The 19124-nt window shown below is 44.4% G+C and overlaps 1 protein-coding gene across 2 annotated transcripts; it reads right to left on the bottom strand.

The window, feature by feature from the left end:
* Window positions 1–112: 112 nt before the first annotated feature.
* tbrg1 (transforming growth factor beta regulator 1) lies at window positions 113–14530 on the bottom strand. 2 transcript variants are annotated; one of them, XM_088618942.1, is made up of 16 exons: window positions 14200–14530; window positions 13405–13574; window positions 12464–12521; window positions 12283–12365; window positions 11900–11936; window positions 11134–11196; window positions 9506–9742; window positions 8488–8558; window positions 7621–7853; window positions 6287–6426; window positions 4932–5078; window positions 4681–4778; window positions 4100–4210; window positions 2904–3106; window positions 1233–1334; window positions 113–694 (listed from the first exon to the last, which is right to left on the bottom strand). In XM_088618942.1, the coding sequence occupies exons 1-16, from the start codon at window positions 14278–14280 to the stop codon at window positions 582–584; spliced, it is 1947 nt and encodes a 648-aa protein (XP_088475068.1). In that variant the 5' UTR covers window positions 14281–14530; the 3' UTR covers window positions 113–581. The 2 variants fall into 2 exon arrangements, with proteins under 2 accessions (XP_088475068.1, XP_088475069.1); XM_088618943.1 differs by lacking the exon at window positions 11134–11196.
* Between the last annotated feature and the right edge of the window lie 4594 nt (window positions 14531–19124).

The following is a 19124-nucleotide window of genomic DNA, read 5'->3' as shown; positions in this document are numbered from 1 at the left end:
AGCAGGTACGGTCTAACACAACACGTGGTAGCAGGAATAAACAACATTTGCAGTTTAGTTCTCTTCCAGTAACACCTAGGATTATGGATAGACAAAAATGGTTAGAAGTCTGTTTTAATCCTACAGCCATTTTATTCCAAAGCTTTACTCGCACTAGTTAGGCGTGAGCCAAAGAAATGTACAAGGAGCACAGATCATCGCTGCTGCCTTTTTGCTGTTCAAACACATTCAAACTTCCAAGTTTCATTTGATGACTGACTGTACAATCGGATTATAATAAAAAAAAAAACAGATTTTTTAGCACTGTCAATACTTAAAAAGGAGTCCATAAGCCCAAAGCTGCCTTTAGAAAACATCCACAACTGTCCTGTCCCAGAGTCCAGTGCAGCTGGTAATTCATCCTTTGACCAGGAACAGCTGGATCCTTATAATTTGGCGGAGCAGAAGTCAATCATAAACAGCCCTCACAGCTTGTGTGACGCTTCCTCCAGAAGAGCAGGGAAGGTCACCGATCTGGACCCTGAGACGGCGCAGGGCTGCTTCGCTTGGACGTCCCGGGACTGGGATCGGGACGGTTCTGCTCAGGGGCTGCCGAAGTGCGAGGCGGACGCTGAAGGCTGCAGCGGGGACGGGCCCAAGTGCTGCTGACCCAGCAGCCTGGCGTGGGAGGAGAGAGGAGGCTGGGGTGGCCGGACTTGAAGAGAGGAGAGAGCTTTGAAAGTCACAATACAGAAGCTTACAAGGAGCCAAGGCTACAAAAGAGAGGAGGCCATCTAGCCCACCTATTCTCTTTGGTAGTAGTCAATTAACCAACAGCATGGCTGGGTAACTTGTTCCATACTCCCACAACTATTTGGGTAAAGAAGTGCCTCCTTGGCTTTAATATACTTCAACTTAACATCCATTTGCGCCCACTTATGTAACAGGACATCCTGCTAATTTAAGTTGGAGCTCTCAGCTCAGGCAAAACTCAGGAATACCTAGGAACTGGAAACAAATATGGCTACACCTGTAAAGTTCAATAAAGCTGGTGATTTGAATAACAAAGTGAAGAGTACTTTGATGAAATACTTCAGTCCTGCAGATCAACTTATATTATTGTCTACAGCTACACAAATTCGTCAGATTCTGAAGGGATCAAGGAAGCTAGGTTCCTATTCTATAAAAGAGTTGAGGATTCCAGTGTCTGTACTGCTTGAACTGGGTTAGTTCCTGGGCACCCGACTACTCACCCAGTGGCTGGATCCTGCAGGCAGAGAACTCTCCCACGCTGCTCTTTGCTGACAAGGGGGCGCTGTGACCCGGCAAGGTGTCGACGCTGGAGCACAGCCGCACTGGGGGGGGGGGGGGGGGGAGACGCACAGCATCGCGGTCATGAGAACGGCAGCGAGATTCTCGGCGGCTGAGCTTCCAGAACGCACACACCACATTTCCACCCACCATTTTCTTTTAGTGCCCATTTATCTTGTAGCATGCACAGCACAAGGTGGTTCATCTGAACGCTGCAATAGTTTCACTACCTCAAAACCTTAAGCAAACACAAACAGTATAGTCTCGCCTATGCAAATGGAAGAATCGCGGGAAAGGCGTTATTCTTGATGAAGTTCTAATCCATGCTTCAGTCCTCCAACACCAACACCTCTTCTGAAACCACTTACTATGCTATCGTCCCATTGTAGCACCTCAATCGTTTCAATTAGTCATAGCAGACAATGCAGCCACAAATTCAAAATAGAAGTTGCTGTGCATAACTACCTGCCCGTACATACCCATTTCTTTCACATTCCACAGAATTAGAAACAACCTGCAAATATCATCTAACCCTTTCATCGGAAGTTGGAAAATCATCTTCCGGTTTCTTGCAGGACTCCTGCCATTTTCTTTTGTATAGTGTTTGTATTTTATCCACTTCGGATTTACATCCCTCATCACAGCCTGGAATAGAATCTTGGGAAGTGGGAAGGGAATTCACATCCCAACCACATACTTGTGTTGGGTCGAAGATCCCGACACCCTTACGTGTCTCTGTGAGCTGGCTCAATAAAACGCGTTTTGTGTTTTATATTTTAATGAAGGTTTAACACAATGTCTATTTATTGTGCTGTCTGTGCAGTGCCAGTAAACTGTGCCAAATCTTGGTACGCATTTATTAATTCCTCAGTTGTATGGACTTTCAATCCACTGTCAACCAGACATTTATTTACGTACTTTACTTATACTTACACATTGATGTTGCAATCAGAAAAAACGCTGAGTGCATCCTTACACAACCTCCCACAATGTTTTTAGGTCCTTTAACACCACTGTATTGGGTACAGTCCATTTCCACACAGTATGAGTTAAAATGAATGCATTTGTAATGGTCTTCTGAAACCACATATTTTGGTTTGCACAATAAACCCATAATTTCTCATTTCAGACTTCATCACAGTTTCTGTTGATTGCCTATTAATTGTTGCATTTAGAGTTCCTACAGGGACATCTGGAGGACACAGGCTGAACTGCAGGTTAGGCCTTCCTGAGGTTGCACAGGCAAGGGAAGGCCCCCCATCATCTACTTCTTTTTATCTTTGACATAAATATGACGGAAAACCATGTAAGTGATGAATTACAACTGAAACGTATTACATCTGTAAACCATTATCACTACCAAATTACACTGACAAAGGAGTCAATTCCACATTACTATTCTGTAATACACGACTGATATAAATCACTTCACAAACTACATTAGAGAGGAATAGCATTTCTGAATTCCAACAACATGGCAATATATCACAGACCAATATCGCTACTAAATTACGACAACAACACATCACAGTTAGCAGGTACATGATGAAATCTGTTGCAACCCGGTCTGATCAGCAGGAGATGAGGTGCAGTTTTAGGGTGAATCAGTGTACCTATCGAGCCGTGTGGAACGCCCCCAGAGCTGATGCTGCCGGACTGTTTTTCCCCCGCCAGGCCGCGCTCCGCCGCCTCACACTCCTCGAAGCCCTGCTGCCTCTGGAAGGCCTCGAAGTTGAGGGAGGCGTCGTCCTCCGACAGGCTGTGAGGAAGCTGCCCGTCCCCTGGACGCCAGACGTCAAAGCGCACCCACTGGTAACTGAGGAGACGTTCACACAGCCGAGAGTTAAACGCCTCAGAACAACCTTTTCCTTAGACGTATAAAAGAGAGACTCACCTGCTGAAAAATAAAAATTGACAAATGAGATCCGGGTCCCCCGAGTTCGAGTTCGTTTGCGATTGTGTTTTCCTGATCACACGTACAAAGGGCTCTACGGCTTTGCTGTGGAAAGTTACTTTTAAAAAGTAACCCATTACTCTTATAATTCGCTTGCGTAAAGTATTACTTTTTCAAAATCAGAAGTTTGGGACAACTAATTTTAAATAATCAACAATTACAGTGATCTTACTAGCTTATATATTGTTACCCTGTAAAGTAATACATTACCTCTGAAAAGCAATTTCCTGCACCTTATTATCAATTTATCAAAGGGAACAGGACCGGGATGTTCCATCCTATGACCCTACCCCAAGACACCAGATACCAGCACTGGGATGGGAGACCCAGGGACATTCAGGTTGCTGTTGCAAGTGTGGTTGGAGGAGCAACAGGGGGTGCTTGGAGAATTTACCAACCCAATTCCCATAGACTGGTGACCAGGAACACTTGCAGAAGGTACATCCTCATTCTTTGGATGAAGAGTCAAACTGAGGTCTTGACTGCTTTGACATTAAAGATCCTTTGATGCGTTCAAAGAGTAGGGGTGTTAACCCCTGTCCCAACCAAAGTCCACTCTGGGATTGTACAATTCGGACTACCTAACTTTCCCCATTAATTCAAGGAGCGAAGCTGCCTTTTCACTTCTCCACCTAGTGTGCTGTGTGGAACTCCTAACACCAGGTAGGTGCTACACTTCAGGTGTGGAAAAAGTGGTGGTGAAAACTACTATACAAATGTACGGTTTCACAACAGACTCTATCCCTGAAAACAACTGTCTGACACAATAACAGATCCGTCTCAAACCTGCTTGCTCCCTGAAATTCCCAGAGCTCGAGTTCTGCATCAATAGACGCCACGTGTATGAGCACTCACTTCGCACACTTGCGCGCCCCGGGACAGCTCTGGATCAGATTCTGGATGGTGGGGTGAGAGAATCCAAAGAAATCTGCTCCTGACGGCACAATGGACGTGAGAGGCTTGCCCCTGCGGGTTCGTGTTTAAAAAAAAAAGGGAAGAAATTTGGGAACTAGTGAGGTAGATCGTGCAAACAGCACATCATCGTAACAATATATAGCTCATTTCGAACATATTCATGTTCTCTCTGTTGATTTCCTCCAGGACATGGCTTCTGCAGGTATTACATCTATATTTACAGCTAGGAATTAAAAGAAACAGGTACATGGCTTCTTATGCAAATAATGACAATGCAGCTCCTTAAATGGTTGAGCTCAATCATCTTTCCTATCCTTATGCAACATGTGCAGTAATCATGATCAAACCCCGGTAGGGGCAGAACAGAGCTAAATGCATTGCACTTACACCACAGAATTTTAAGTTGCACTTAAAACTACTTTTAGTGTTATGCATGTGTATGTGCAAACCAACATCCTGCAGAAGCTATGTACTGAAGCACTGTTGATTGCTGTTGTGCAAGTCCTATATTGGTCAAGTACCTCATGGCCGCTATTGCCTTCAGCAGGTTGGCATGACAGGTCAGGGCAGAAGAAGCCACTATAGCATTCTGAGGGTCCTCCTCGGGCACAATCTCAAACTGCAACAGAATCGGTTTCAAATTAAAAAAAAAAAATACACTAGCACTTCTGCTAGGGGGGAGAGCCTTTATAGGAACTTTTCCTGAGCACACAAAAAGTACTGTGCATTCAACCTTTCTTGCATTCCCGTGTGCTGAGTGTGATCGGTGTACCTGCGGGCCACTGCCCCCGTCCTTTATCTGGCAGGTGTAGAGGCACTGCTGCTCGGGGCTCTTCATGCTGGCGAACATCCTGGTGCTGCAGAAGCCCACGGGGTAGATGGCGTTCTCGTCGTGGAAGTGCAGCCGGTCTGTGATGATCTGCAACACAACCGGGCACCTCCGTGACTCCACTGGTAGTGTCCCCGTTACTATACTGGGGCATTAGGACCCACATGGACCGCAGGATGAGCGAACTCTGCTGGCCTCACTAACACCTCTTCCAGCAGCAAAGTTAGTTTTTCCCAGGAGGTCTCCCATCCAGGTACTGACCAGGCTCACACCTGCTGAGCTTTAGTGGGTTGCCAATTGTAAGTTGCAGGGTGACATGGCTGCTGGCCGAATTGTTAACTATTACACTAAAGAATCTTTTTCCCATCCTTAAAACCCCATAATGAACAGCAACTAGAAAACAAACACTTTGAAAATGAGAGCACAAGCTTCCGCTGTGGTCGTAAACAAAGCACTGCTGCCTCACGGCGTCCATAACTATAATGCCTGTCGCCCCGTGCAGAAACAAACAGCTGTTCGGTGGCGCAGAATTCTCAGCAAAAATCGGTCACCTTCGAACTTCAACGTTTGGATTTTGCGCAATTCCGTTCTTATACAGGTTACAAGGTACAAACTCTTCGTGTTCGGATTAGCGAAAAGTTGTATACCGAACATTCTTATACCTTTGGTTTCACTCAAGACAGTGCTGGATTAGAACCTTGGATCAATGAACTATTTAACAGGCTAGATCGGCCAAGTGACCTCCGCCCATTTGTAAACCTGTTATGTTCTTATGATTACAAAAAGCAGGCGGTACGGCGTGCAGTGGTTAGCATTGCCGCCTTGCACTGCTGCAGCCCTAGGCTCAGTCCTAGACCTGGGAAGCTATCTGGGTGGAGTTTGCATGTTTGCATGGGTTTCCTCAAGGTGCTCCAGTTTCCTCCCACAGGCCAAAGACATTCTGGTTGGATAATTAACTTATAATTGTCCCTGATGTGAGTGTGTGCATGTTTGTGTAACAGTCTGTATGTGGGCCTATCGCAGCAAGGCACAGGCACAAGGCTGGATTTACCCCGGATGCGAAGCCAGTCCATTGCATAGAATTCCAATCAATAGCGTCTTTTAACTATTAAAACCTTGACACATGTCAAAGGGAAAGTGATAAACTGAGTCTGTGGAAAAGCCCTTGGAAATTAAACACACTGCATAAAGAGATGAAGCACTCCAGCTGGAACCAATTTAAGAAAACAGCACGACCTGTTGTTAGAACCCCACTTCCTGCTCCCCATCCCACCCAGCCAGTGACGCCAGACACTGACCTCTCCCAGGCTGTACACGGTCAGCCCTCCCAGGACAATCGGGAACACCGGCCGGCCCGAGGAATCCAGAGGGATTGGCTGGACCAGCTTCCGAGAGCCGCCCTCGGCCAGCTTCTTCTTCTTGGAGACCTTCCTGAGCACTGAGCGGAGACAGACAGAGGAGGAGGAGGGGGGACAGATTTTCTTCCGCGCGCTTCACCCGATGCACTTTTCGACAAGCGGCTAAGCTTTGGGTGAGCCGCAGACACAGAACAAAATAATACAAAATCTGAATGAGAGGTCAAGGGGAACTGCCACGCTATTGTCACACTTCAGGTGCATGAAGAACCTGCACTGATGAGAGCATTTCAAACCGCAGTGAAAGTACAATGTGCAAAACTTCCAATTTACATCACAAAACAGATGAAATTCCCAGATATACACAGCTCCATATTGCCGTCATCGGCTACGATCCAGAATGAGGCAACAAAACATCCGGAGTTGCGAATTACATTGTAAACAAGCAGGCTTGTGAATATTGCTATTAATTGTAAAACCAAATTTAATGCACATCTTAAGCCTTGAGCATAATTATAATAGGATCACTTTAATCACAAAGATAGAAAAATAGATTTTCTATCTATTTGCCATCCCCCCATCTCACTGTTCTCTCTATTCATCAGTTGCTTTTTTACGGGCAAAAATGGTAGGACTAGGTAGGACGGTTTGAACGTTTTGGTTCAGTATCGGAAACGAAAATACGTTTCATATTACGAACTGTCAGGCTTCGTAATCATGTGAGCTCGAGAGAAGAGAAAAAATAATACGATACACGTCATACCCCAAACTGACAATATTTGAAAACCGATCTATTTCTCTTACAATAACGCATACGCTTTAGAGCAAGGGAATTTTGCTACTGCATACATTTACACGTTTTTTGGAAACTGACGCTTAGAAGGCGACGTTTTTAGAGACTTTATCTCGAGACTGCTGATTTGAATGAGTGCGACTGAATTGAATTACACATTTCAACTTCCAGGCGGTTTTGCAGACGCACACTTACTTGTAAATTTGTCCAATTTTGCTATACTCTCAATGAATTTCTCTTGTGACTGAGATTTCACACCTGGTCTGAGAAACAGCAACTGCAGTTCCCCTGTCATACTATTACTCCTCCTGAATGCATTTGCTCGGCTGCCAATTAAGCAAATTGCTCCGATTTATCTGGTTCCAAAGAACAGACTCTCACGCAGCGCAGCCTGTGACAATAATCCCGCAAGCAAGGAGCCGGCCACCTCCGAGCTGCTTCCAGGAGGCCGCCAGCGCTACTTCCCGCCTCAGGGCCACCCTACCGTCTTCCCGCCCGTTCTCTCTCGCGCGCTCCTTCCGGTCTTTCTTGGACTTCTTGCTGGTGCCTTCGTCGCCCCCCGAGGCGGCGGGGGCCAGACCCGGGGAGGCCCCGAGAACGGCAGCGCCCCCCACCGCGGAGCTGAAGGACGCCGGGGCGTGGGAGCTGGCGCTCGGGGCGGAGTGCAGCTCCCCCTCTGACAGAGACTGGTACTGCAGCAGAGACTTCAGCAGGAACCTGCGCGCAGCCCGGGAGGGGGACAGTGAGGGCACAGCTACTCCAGCTGCACTACATGGTGCTTACAGGACTGTGCCAACTTCCTTAACTCAAAATTAGCACCAGCCACTGTCAAATGCCAAGGCAGTGTAGTCTGTAATCAGTGTAGCCTGAGTCAGTGACCCAAGTCATGCAGCCAGCATTACTGGGATATTGCACAGAAAGGCACTGAACGTTTTTTATTTTAAATTATTTTTCCTAAAAATATTATAATTGTATTATTATTAAATATTGTTGCTTACAAGGTCTTATTAAACGTAAAAATATGTCTGACACGTTTTCTCCCTTTACAACAAAAAGTAAATCCACTGTAAATCCGTGACTGAAAGATTTTAACTACTGGTGTCCACACATGGTAACAATTTTTTTATGCATGACCTATTTTATACACAAACTGTAGCAAAATGAGGGTATTATCTTCAGGTGTTAGGTCTACAATAAACCTAAACAGCATGATTCGTTGGATGTTCAAGTGCTGCAACAAGCTTACTGAAAAACACAGGAGCACTGCAGTGAAGGCCTGACTGTGAGGGTCCTATCAAAAGGAGATTTAAAAAAAAATGTAGAGTATGCAAGACAAAACAGATGAGCCCACCTTCGTTCTTCTTTTGCACGCACGAACTTCTCTTCCAAATGGGCAACTTCATCACAGAGCGCAGCATTCTCCTAGGGGGTCAAAGGTCAGAAGTCAGAGGGGTCAAGGGTCTACAGGGCAGTTGGAACCTCTTGAAACTCCAGTTGCTATGGGTGATCACGGCCTCCAGTTCTACCCTTTTATCATTTGATTGAAACCAGACATACAAGTCAAAAAACAAAATAAACTTTTAAGGACAGGCTCTCCCAAAACCGTGAGTAAAACTATACAATACAAAAAATAAAGTTGATTTCTTCAAGAAAGCACTTTCATGAATTTCTTGGGAGACCACTTCAGGGAACATGTCAGGGCTGTGAGAATCAAAGATCTCTCCAAGCCCATAGTTTCTCATTTCACCTCTAACGGCCATCTGCGTTCTCAAGAGGGGTTTCAGAACTCCTATTGCAGAAAAACAACCGAAACCAAAATTATCCTGAAACGAGGATCACATCTTCCCCCTTCTCTCAACAACAGACTCGTTTCCTTCTAATCCTCTCTTTTCATTTATAGGTTTTGACTTCCCACCTCTCTTCCCCTCTCTCCTGCTCCCACCTCCTCTCTGCTCCAGTTTTTGTTCTCCCACACTTTACCAACTGCTGATTTTCCTTCTCTCTCTCTCTCTCACACAGCCCTAGAAGGCTCCACAGCCAAAAACGTGTTTCTTTTCTTCTCTTTTCAGCCTGGAATCAACCTTTACCTGTTCCTTTGCAGCCTACGCACGCTGACGCAGCTCCCTACTTGAAACGCTTTCATGAATTACACCCGTGTGCTAGTCTCGCTGGTGGTCAAGACTTACAAATGAACGTGTAAAGGTTGTTTCCCTGCTGAAAAGAGAACAAAAACAAAACGTTTCGGCTGCGGAGCCTTCTTCGGCCAAAGCGTTGCGTTTCTGGTCTTCTCTTTTCAGCCTGGAATAAACCGTTACCTGGTCGTTTGCGGCCTACGCATGCCGACGCAGCCGCCTACTTGAAGGACTTACAAAGATCATGGCGCGGGCAGCCTTGCGCAGGCGCAGGTACTTCAGCCGGTACTTCTCATTCTGGTTCTTCCTGAGCAGCTTCTTCACCTTGGGTTTGGCTTCGGAGAGGCTGGCCGGGGAGGGGAAGGCAGGTAGGGGGCCCCCAGATCCTGAGCCGGAGAAGGCGGGCTGGCCAGGAGCCGTCAGGAAAGACTGGGCCGTGAAGGCCCGTAAGGCCTGCTGCCTCTCGTCGTCGGTCTGAGGGGAAAACGGGCCCGGAGGAAAAGGGGATGAATGCAGGAGGGCGCGACAATGGAAGACTGCCTACATGTGAGCCATTAGGTAAAGTCCAGCTTCCATTCGTCAGTGAGAGCAGGACGACAATAGTGTCCAAACACAAGCTCGGGGGGCCGCATCAAAACCAGTTTCGCCAGCACACTGTCAAAACCCCCGTGTGGCAGCCTTGCGTAACCCACAGGACGGACCTACAGGAAGCAGAGTATCAGCTTTCTGACGTCAGTGTGCAGCAAAATTCAATGGCTACACATATTTAGTTCCTCGGGTGAATACACTCATGGAGAAGACTAAAAATACACCGTCCCAGTGCAGTTTCCCTGGCAGACAGCAGCAAAGCACAGTCATCCCTGTGACCTCCTCTAAGGTTAGGAAGCTAAAGGCAGGGCAGCGTAAGCTGAGAGGTGGAGTGGGAGACACGGAGATTGGACAGCTTACCTGATGCGCCCCACTCTGTTAATGACAGCAAGACAATATGCGCAGAGATCAAGTTTAAGGTACTTATAACGAGGTATAATTCAAGGACTATCAGATCGTGAGTCCAGTCTAGGAACAGTAAGAAATGGCCCAGTGAGGAGAAAACGCTACTGGGTTAACACTCCAGCCTGCCTTAATGACTACTTCTATAAACAGCACAAGAACAGGCACTGGGGACACAGCGATTTAACAGGCTCTGGTTAAAGGGATACGCAGTTAATAAGCCGTTAAAGATCGCCGTGATAAGAAAGGACGAAAATCACAACATATGAATGAGATTTACACACGCAAACACAAAAACTGAAATGAGATCATGGGAATTTAACACATGGTCATAAATCAAATAAAAAGAAAAGATAAACTGTAGAATCTACTTTCATAATTAAAAGTAAATGCTGATGTACTGTAAAACAATCTACTACCAATTAACTTTGCCCAATGTACAATTCAGCTAGACTAAAGAAGACAGCACTGCAGCCGATCTGGTACTACAGCAACAAAAGGCGATTTTCCATCCGAAAATAACTTGCATAGCACGAAGGCAGACGCAGCTTTCACCAAGTGATTAAGCAGGGGACACCAAGCGTTAAGGCAAAGGCACAAAAAAAGGAGGTTTTAGAACTTGAGGATTGTAATGCTTTGGGGTTCACCTGAAATAAACAAAGCTTCTAATTTTATTATTATTATACTGCTGCCCAAGTAATTAACCTGAAAATTGGCATCCTAAATGCACTTCCACAAGCAACTTTAAAAGGAGACTTTAAAAAGCTAAATTCATTTCACCCCGTCAGCAAGAGATCAAGGAGTTTATGTCCATGCTGCTGCCATTCATTGAAATCAATCATTCTTCTGAAACATCCCTGTCAGTCGGAACTTACCAACAGCGCAAAGACTCCATTCCTGTTCTCAATCCTCTTGAAGCGCCTGCTCCCTTTCTGTGTCTGTAACATAGCAGGACACTGACTGGACTCCAGGCTCTCAGAACCCCCCCTGCTCTGCCCTCCAGAACTGCCACGGGCCCTGAAACTACACTGGACCACAGCTCCACTCTCCTCCTGTCTGTGGCTACGGCTCAGTTCTCAAGACCCGTTAAGCTATGGGTGTGAGATAATCAACACGATCAGAGTCTCTTCCCTCGCAGGCAGGGTTTTTTTAGAATTACAACCACTCTGCAGTGCTGAACTATCTAAAGAAGCTACAGTACATCCCAAAGAACAAAAAGCTTAAAAAAAGAGAATCAAATTAACAATGAACAGAGACAATGTTGTGACACATAAAAAACAAGGATTCGAAAAGTCAGCACAAATCAGATTATGCCAGAAACTACTGGCTTTATGAATTCTTATCATTAATGTGCACTGCATACTGGTCTAATAAAGAAATAAGATCAATTCCTGCACAGGGTGTTATTCTGGTGAGGTCTGACTATCATTTTGTATCATTTAAACACTGCCTGACTGGTAATCAGCAATAATTAACATTAGATTTGAGTTGTTAACCTTTTAAGGGCTCATCTGCACAATATGAGTGAACTGTCCTCAAAGATATACTAGTTGTGTGAAAAGTGCAGCCAAAACAAGCATAATATAGGTTAATTAATTACAGGTACATGAACAGTGAAGGTGAATATGTCCCCTGCCTTACCTCACGATACATCACAGCTTCCAGACTTGACTTTGCGCTGCAGGGAAAAGAGAAGTTATTTTGCATAGAAGAAAAAAATATTTTAACCCTCACCTGTTTATGTGGCTTTGTGATAATGTTGGAGTGGAACGGAATGTTTGACAAAACCTACAGTATAACAACTTAAAAGCTACACAGAAACGGCAAAATGCTATTTTAAAAGATTTCTATTGGATCTTTACATCCACACATCACAGACAGGGTGGCGTCCTGATCATACTAATTTATTTCCAATGGACCTTTCCTGTGGCAATGCCACTGCGAATTCCTCTAAAACGATGCAGACTTAAACAGGACACATCTTGAAGAAAAGATACTTATAACTCCTTGAAAAAAGCACCTACTTTGATTGCACCAAGCCCCTGTCGATGATCCTCTGCTTGATCTCCTTGATGTGCATTGGCCGGCCGGCTTCCTCAAGTACAATCTGAAACGACCGTGAAAAGGAATTCAATTGGGCCATAATCTGGGGCCTTTTCAGCCCAGGGCATCATTTTCAAAAGAAAAACAACCAAAACACCACACCTGGGCAGCATCCAGCCAGGTAAGATTAGGCTTGTCTGCAACATCACTAGGAGGATCACTATAAATGAAATGGAGAAAATGAACAGCTTTTTAAAACGAGTCATCATTTCTTTCCCTTCTCATACAGACATACAGCCATCCTGAAAATCTCTAGACAAAAAAAATGCAAAACAATAACTGATCAAAAATTGTCAAGTAAAGATGGCTTTGGGGTTTTTTTTTCCTCAACTTATTTTCTACATTATTTCTAAAACCAAAAAGTTGCTTCACTTCCTCTAACACCAGGAGTCTCAAACTCCTGGAGTGCCTGCTCTCTTCTGCTTGTTGTTCTTACCTGAGTAACATCTTAAAACAAATAAACGAATTACTTTCTAAATTATAGTTACATAGGATTTGTCTTGAGAGCTTTTACAGTTGATTACACAGGACATACACTTAATTAGAGGTACAGTTACCTCTCAATAACCTCAGGTTAGAAGTATTAAGCTTATGCTAATAATTAGAGTCTGTTAATTAAAGTAATTAGACCAACTATGTAGTTGAGAACATGGCCGAACAAAAACCAGAAGACACTGGGCCACCCAGGAACTGAGTTTTAGATCCCTGCTCCAAACAGTTTCACCAAGGGAGAGAAAATAAGCCTTACTAGCATTATTTTATTTATTCCTTATTTATTTTAAGGAATTCAAACCCCTAACCTCCAAACTTTTCCATTAGGTTTTTTTTTAAATCAATTCTTTCCTACAACAATTTTTGAACGTCTATTATGTCCTTTTTGGGGTGTCCCGTCATCAGCTGGATGCAGGGGAAAAGTTGTTGTTTTTTTTCCCTTTTTTGAGACTGCACCCCTCACCTTTAACTGGGGGGACAGCACCTTCACAACAAGCCATTAAACCAACCATAAAACTCATCGAAAGAGGACTGCTGGCCGGTCTCCTTACCTCTCCAGGGTTTCTGAGGTCCCAGGCAGGCTGGTCATGTTATCCAGGGCTGGGAACAGAGAGTAGCTGCCCTGGTCATCAGGCTCCATCTCAGCCTCGAAGTTGGAGAGGGTGTTCAGAGGGTCCATTGGAGAGAGAGGGGTACCTGGTGTCTGACTGCTGGCCGGGGCCTATAAAGCCAGAAAACTGTGAGCCTGTAACACTCAGACATACTCTCTTACCAAACACAGTACAGATATGCTGCTGGAAAGGGGAAATTTCACAGCATTAAATGCCATCTTCACAGCGCTCTCAAGACATGACTCCAGTGTGAACTACCTACCCCTTACAACAGACTACCGCAATATTATAGATTGCAATAAATCACATGCTAAATTCTAAAATCGGATTACGACTGCACTTCACAGAAGCAATAAATCTATTTTTTTTCTGATCATTCGTGTTTTTAACTACCGCTGCTAGTGCTATTGGGGGTGTTTTGCTCTACCATTAAACAGATCCAAAGTCAAGAAAGGGGGGAAAAAAGTCCTCAGACCGTAGTAAATTAATTATAAAACTAAATTAAAGTTAGCAAGTTTTGTGATAGAATATTGTTTTCTCTGTTTAATAAATCATCTCAGCAGTAGCCCTCGTTCCGAGAGGGGAGAGACTCTGTTCTGTACACCGAGTCTGCGCTCTCTTCTACGGGAGGCGCGTTTAGGAAAGTTCGTGGCTTCGTGTTTCTGGTCTCCGTGTAACACCGGCAAAAGCACCACTCAAATTGTTGCAGCACCGCTGTTTAGTTTTCAGACTTACCCCGCCTCTGTCAGCCCGGGGCCTCGGCTGTTCTTTGCCATGAATCATCGGCGACTCCTGAAGCTCTTCCCCGGCCTCCATGCTGTAAACAGCGGAATGAATTTATTCTCAAGTGATATTTGGCTCAGCTATCGGGTGCAAAACGTGTGACTAAAACTTTTTCCTTCTGTGTGTGTATATATCTGGAATTGTGAAATTCAAGATTCGTCTCCCACCGCTAAATGTGCTTTAATCTAAGACTGAAGCCAAGTAAAAATTGCTGTTACTGTACAATTGTTTCATGTTTCTCCTCGGAACAAAAATATACATGTGTGTTTCGCGGAGGAAGAGTTTCGAAGAGCACAAGTACTAAAGGATAGTATATTTTCTAGTTAATTGTTTACACAGACACTAGATTGTATGCAACAGATGTTACTTTAATCGGACAGAAACCGATTTTATCCATTTTCAAGCTTTCTTTCAGTATATAGAATAAGCACTAATAAAGTACACAGAAAAGAGTATTTAGAAAAAATATGCCTTGTGTGAAAATCCTCTTTTTTCCCACTAGCCCACTAGAGGGGGGTATTTTAAAATGTATTTGAACAAAATAATACACGGTACAACGAGATTATCGATACTACACACACTATTTAACAATTTCTCTCGCTACTTTTTATTTTTAGTAAATATATAAAAAGTACCTTATAAGTTCTGCGTCCCATATTCCACAAGAAAGAGACATTAGTCGATGTGTTCTATGCAATATAATTTTATCAGAAACTACTGCCTCGCTGATAATAGTTTGGATGCAGTACCTCTGAGATGGTCTTTTTAATGGTAAATTACAAGCCGTGGGCTGTGAACCATAAGTGTAATTCAAACATCCATAATTAGTGCTTTCAATCTGCATAATTTACTTCGTGCAATCATTGCTGATGAATTCCACGACGATCACCCAACTGATTTATTGATGTTATTCAAAGGATGCCTAGAATCAAGAGATCTTCCAACATACAATCCCACAAATTGATATTTGATCTAAATGTCAGTAGGCTACTTTAACATATCTGCCAATAACTTGCATTCCACATGCACTTATCATCACAAAGAGCATAATGAGTTTATACGTGGCTTCTTAAAATATTTATTTTCACAACACACTGCACGAACAGTGGACTTAGCTCCGTAATCAAGTCCCAGTAGCTAGAACGTTATGATTAAAAATTAGAGTAGTTTCCCCCACCCCGTGCCCTGAGTAGATTTAAACTCGTTTAAATTAGTATAATGTCTATCGGACATGTCAGAATTTGAGATCTGTGAATCCAAGCAATTTTTTCAATGCATTGCATTATTAAACTATAATTTCCACCTTAACCAACACAATTGCTTTCAAACACAAGTTACAGATACATATTCCACCCACAGTGACTTCTCCGACTCTGTTACTGAACTAACGTAATTGTCTATGTAATGTAACATTTAATATAAAGAGCGCTGATTGGATAAACCTGCGACCACTTTTTTTTAACAATCGAGAGACTTTCTGTAAGTAAGAATTCCGTTGAACCAGTACATGTACCGGTTACGTATGGCAAGTTCAAGTTCAAGTTCAAGACAGGATACAGCTGAAAAACGCTTCAATACACGTGGGCATCTGTGTACAGCCATGTCCCGAACAAGCCCTGGGCAGTTATCCCTGCCCACACCTAAAACATCACAGGGTCACTTCCACCCCCTGGGGGCCATGAGTCAATGGCCCTTGTTAAGGGTTGAAAAAGCCCCCCGTCGAGGGAGAAAACTGGACTTTTGCAAGAAGGGGGGTTTGCAGCACAGATGACAGCAGCAGGTAGGTAGGTCGGTCTCTTTTCAGGCCATAAAGGCCCATGGGGAATGGGGGGCAAAGACCACCATTTTCCTTGACCATCCGACACTGGAAGTGGAGGTGATGTGGTCAGCATCACGCTCCGGCTGGCCTCTTACCCCCGGAAGGATTAACCCCCGGCACTCATTTGGAAAGTCCGATGACAGCAGTGGGCCAAGGAAAGGACTTGAACACCAGGGACTCCCACGGGGAGCAGTTGAAGAAGGCTCTGGCATCACCTTCCTCCTCCATCCCACCTGACGTTGGAGCAATCAAGGTGGTGGGGTTGGGGGGAGGCAGCATGAGGGAACCACGATGTTCAGGACAGCCAGGGCCAGAGAATATAGCAAAGAACCACCAGAGGAACTACACAGAGGACACCACTGCTGCTCTTTTTGGTAACTGGAGGTGAACAGGGTGGTTGTGGCTGGCCTGGAAGGTGTCCCCTCCGGAGCTGTGTTTTTATGATGTGCCCTGGGCGCTGGGAAGACACTGCTGACTGTTGTATCACTACAACACTTGTCTACAAAAGCAAAAGTCGGGTCACGCAATCTCTGGCACCCCCTGCCTGGAAAAGACTGGCTTGCTCCCTCCAGGTGGTGGTGGTGGTGGGGGGGCAGCTGCCCCAAGTGGAGGGGTTCAAGTTCCTCGGGGTCTTGTTCATGGGTCAGGGTGATCATAACACCATGATGGTGAAGCAGGAACTGAGTTTCGAGATGAAGCTCTCGGTTGAGCAGTCGATCCACATCCCTGTCCTCACCTGTGGTCACGAGCTGTGAGCAGTGTCTGAAACACTGCGATCGTGGCGGGAATGAGGATTCTCTGTAGAGCTGCTGTGACAAGACAGAGGAGCCAGGTGAGGTGGCTTGAGCAGCTGGCAAGGATGCCCCCCAGTGGCTCCCACTGGAAGAGAATGGATTTATTGTAGACCTGGAAGCAGGCAACTTCTTGTCTCTGGGGACAAGCTACCTTAAGCTTACAGCTTCCTTAACCCGCTTTAAAAAATCCTATACTTTTAATACGTTTTCTTCGTCGGTGACGATATTTTATCACGGACAGAATCACACGAAACCCTGGTTGCTCACCCTGGATTGAAAATTGAAAACTAATGGCGAAACGGTTCAGAAACGTCTTTTTGTCACTCAATTCCACTACGTGTTTCCCTTTTTCAGCCATGAGGTGTCGCCCTTTATGCATGATGAACCGATTTTGGTGCTTGGCCACTAAGCAGGAGTCGGGGAAAAAAGCATAGCGACTTTTCAGAGCGCATTTCTAGCCGCGTTATTGACTGTTCATGCAGTTTCGAGTGTGGATGCCCGCCGTTTTTAAATCAGTCAGGGGACACCCGTCCTTGCAGTGATGCGCATCCCATTCGTGTCCAGCGCGTCATCCTAACTTGGGCGATGGTTTCTCATTCCTCATCAGTTTTTTTGCAAAGGGCTGGACTGTTTTGTGTCACGCGGGATTGATGATTATCCATTTGATGAGGGAAAAAAAACGTCTCCTTTACCTTTGTGTGCGTGATTAAATAGGTTTATATTTCTTGATGACTTATAGGTAACTAGTCTTAGCCTGCGTATGCTCTGTGCTTGATAAATTACTAATTACATTATATATTTAAACTCGTCTGTTATAACATCAGTACTAAAATGTGAAGGCCAATGGGCTGTGCGCGATAATTTACAGTTTGACAAAACTGCGCATTGGCTACGCCTGTCTGAGGTTATTTGCAATCAAGCGAAGGCAAACATAGGGCAACTCGCAACGGTTAAATCGGTATATATATTTATATTTCGATGTTATCTTTCTGTTCTGAACTACAGAGAAAACTTCTTGGAGACACCGACATTTCTGCCGATCAGATAAAAAGTGTTTATCGTGTGCAACAGGTAGAAAAACATGTATGCAAACGTTCTGGGTTTTTGTTTTCTTTGCTGTACGTAGCCTGTGGGTTTCCGACAAAAAAAAAACATTAAAAAAAATCACTTATCCATTTGCAATATATAGGAAATTTCGGTTTCATTTTTTTTAAATCATATTGAAAAAAATAACCATAACAATAAAAACCTACCAAAACAAAGATGGTACTGGTTACGGGTCAATTGCAACGTACTGAAAGCTGCGCACTAACTGGAGTTTAACCCTTGGTTAACATGCAGCACCGTGCTAAACAAGTGCGCTTCCTTAAAACCGATTGCAATAAACGTGTCCGCTGAAATTAGTCCGGAGCACTGTACTAAGCACAGGTCCAGCCGGTGTCTAACTTTGTACCGCACGTCTCTTGGTTTCAATTAGGCTTAAAACTGGAGATGATCTCCAGATAGTGTGGTATTAACCAGTCCGCAGCTTAGTATGCAACTACGAGCTTAATCCGAAACCTCGTTGCATTTGACCCATTATGTCCCTGTGGATATTGTCCCTAATGAAACAACAGAGCCAGTCGCGAACGGAAGAATGTAATCTCTAAGGATATGGTTTTCCTTATCTTCTCTGAAATTTACCCACCAGCTGGACAGTTTCAAAACTTTGTAAGGCAGAAAAAATGCACTTGTTAAAAATGTGTCATGATGCGTCGCTAGTTCCCCTGTGGCGGTCTTGCATATTGTGACTAAACTGCCGCACAGTTCTTGAATTCCGGAGTGCCACGCCTATTAGAGTGTGTAAAATGATTATAAATAACAGATAAATGCATACATTATGTACATTATATATACTGCATAAAGTGCAATTACCTAAGTTGGGTCATGTATAACAAATCAAAGTGTCACCTATCATTAGAACAAATATCCACTGTTGTGCAAAAGTCTTTGACCTTTAACGCATTACATTAACCATACATGTGTATTACAACTCTCAGAAACTGACTCAAAGCCTTTACTAGTTTCTTCATCTGTGATACATATTTGCGGTAATGAAGCTTTGATTGGGTTAGAGGAAATCTAACCCATATCATATCATCATATCGTGCATATCATTTAGCACGTTTTGATTCGCATTGATCTGATCGGCATTTCAAACCGTAATCACTAAATCTGCAGTTAAATGACACATAAGCCAGTAAGATGTTTTGCAGAAACACATC

Source organism: Lepisosteus platostomus, chromosome 25 (genome assembly GCF_059453375.1).
Source record: "Lepisosteus platostomus isolate fLepPlt1 chromosome 25, fLepPlt1.hap1, whole genome shotgun sequence".
Taxonomy (NCBI): Eukaryota; Metazoa; Chordata; class Actinopteri; order Semionotiformes; family Lepisosteidae; genus Lepisosteus; species Lepisosteus platostomus.
The sequence above is the reverse complement of the archived record's forward strand: the minus strand, read 5'-3'. Positions and strand labels throughout refer to the sequence as shown.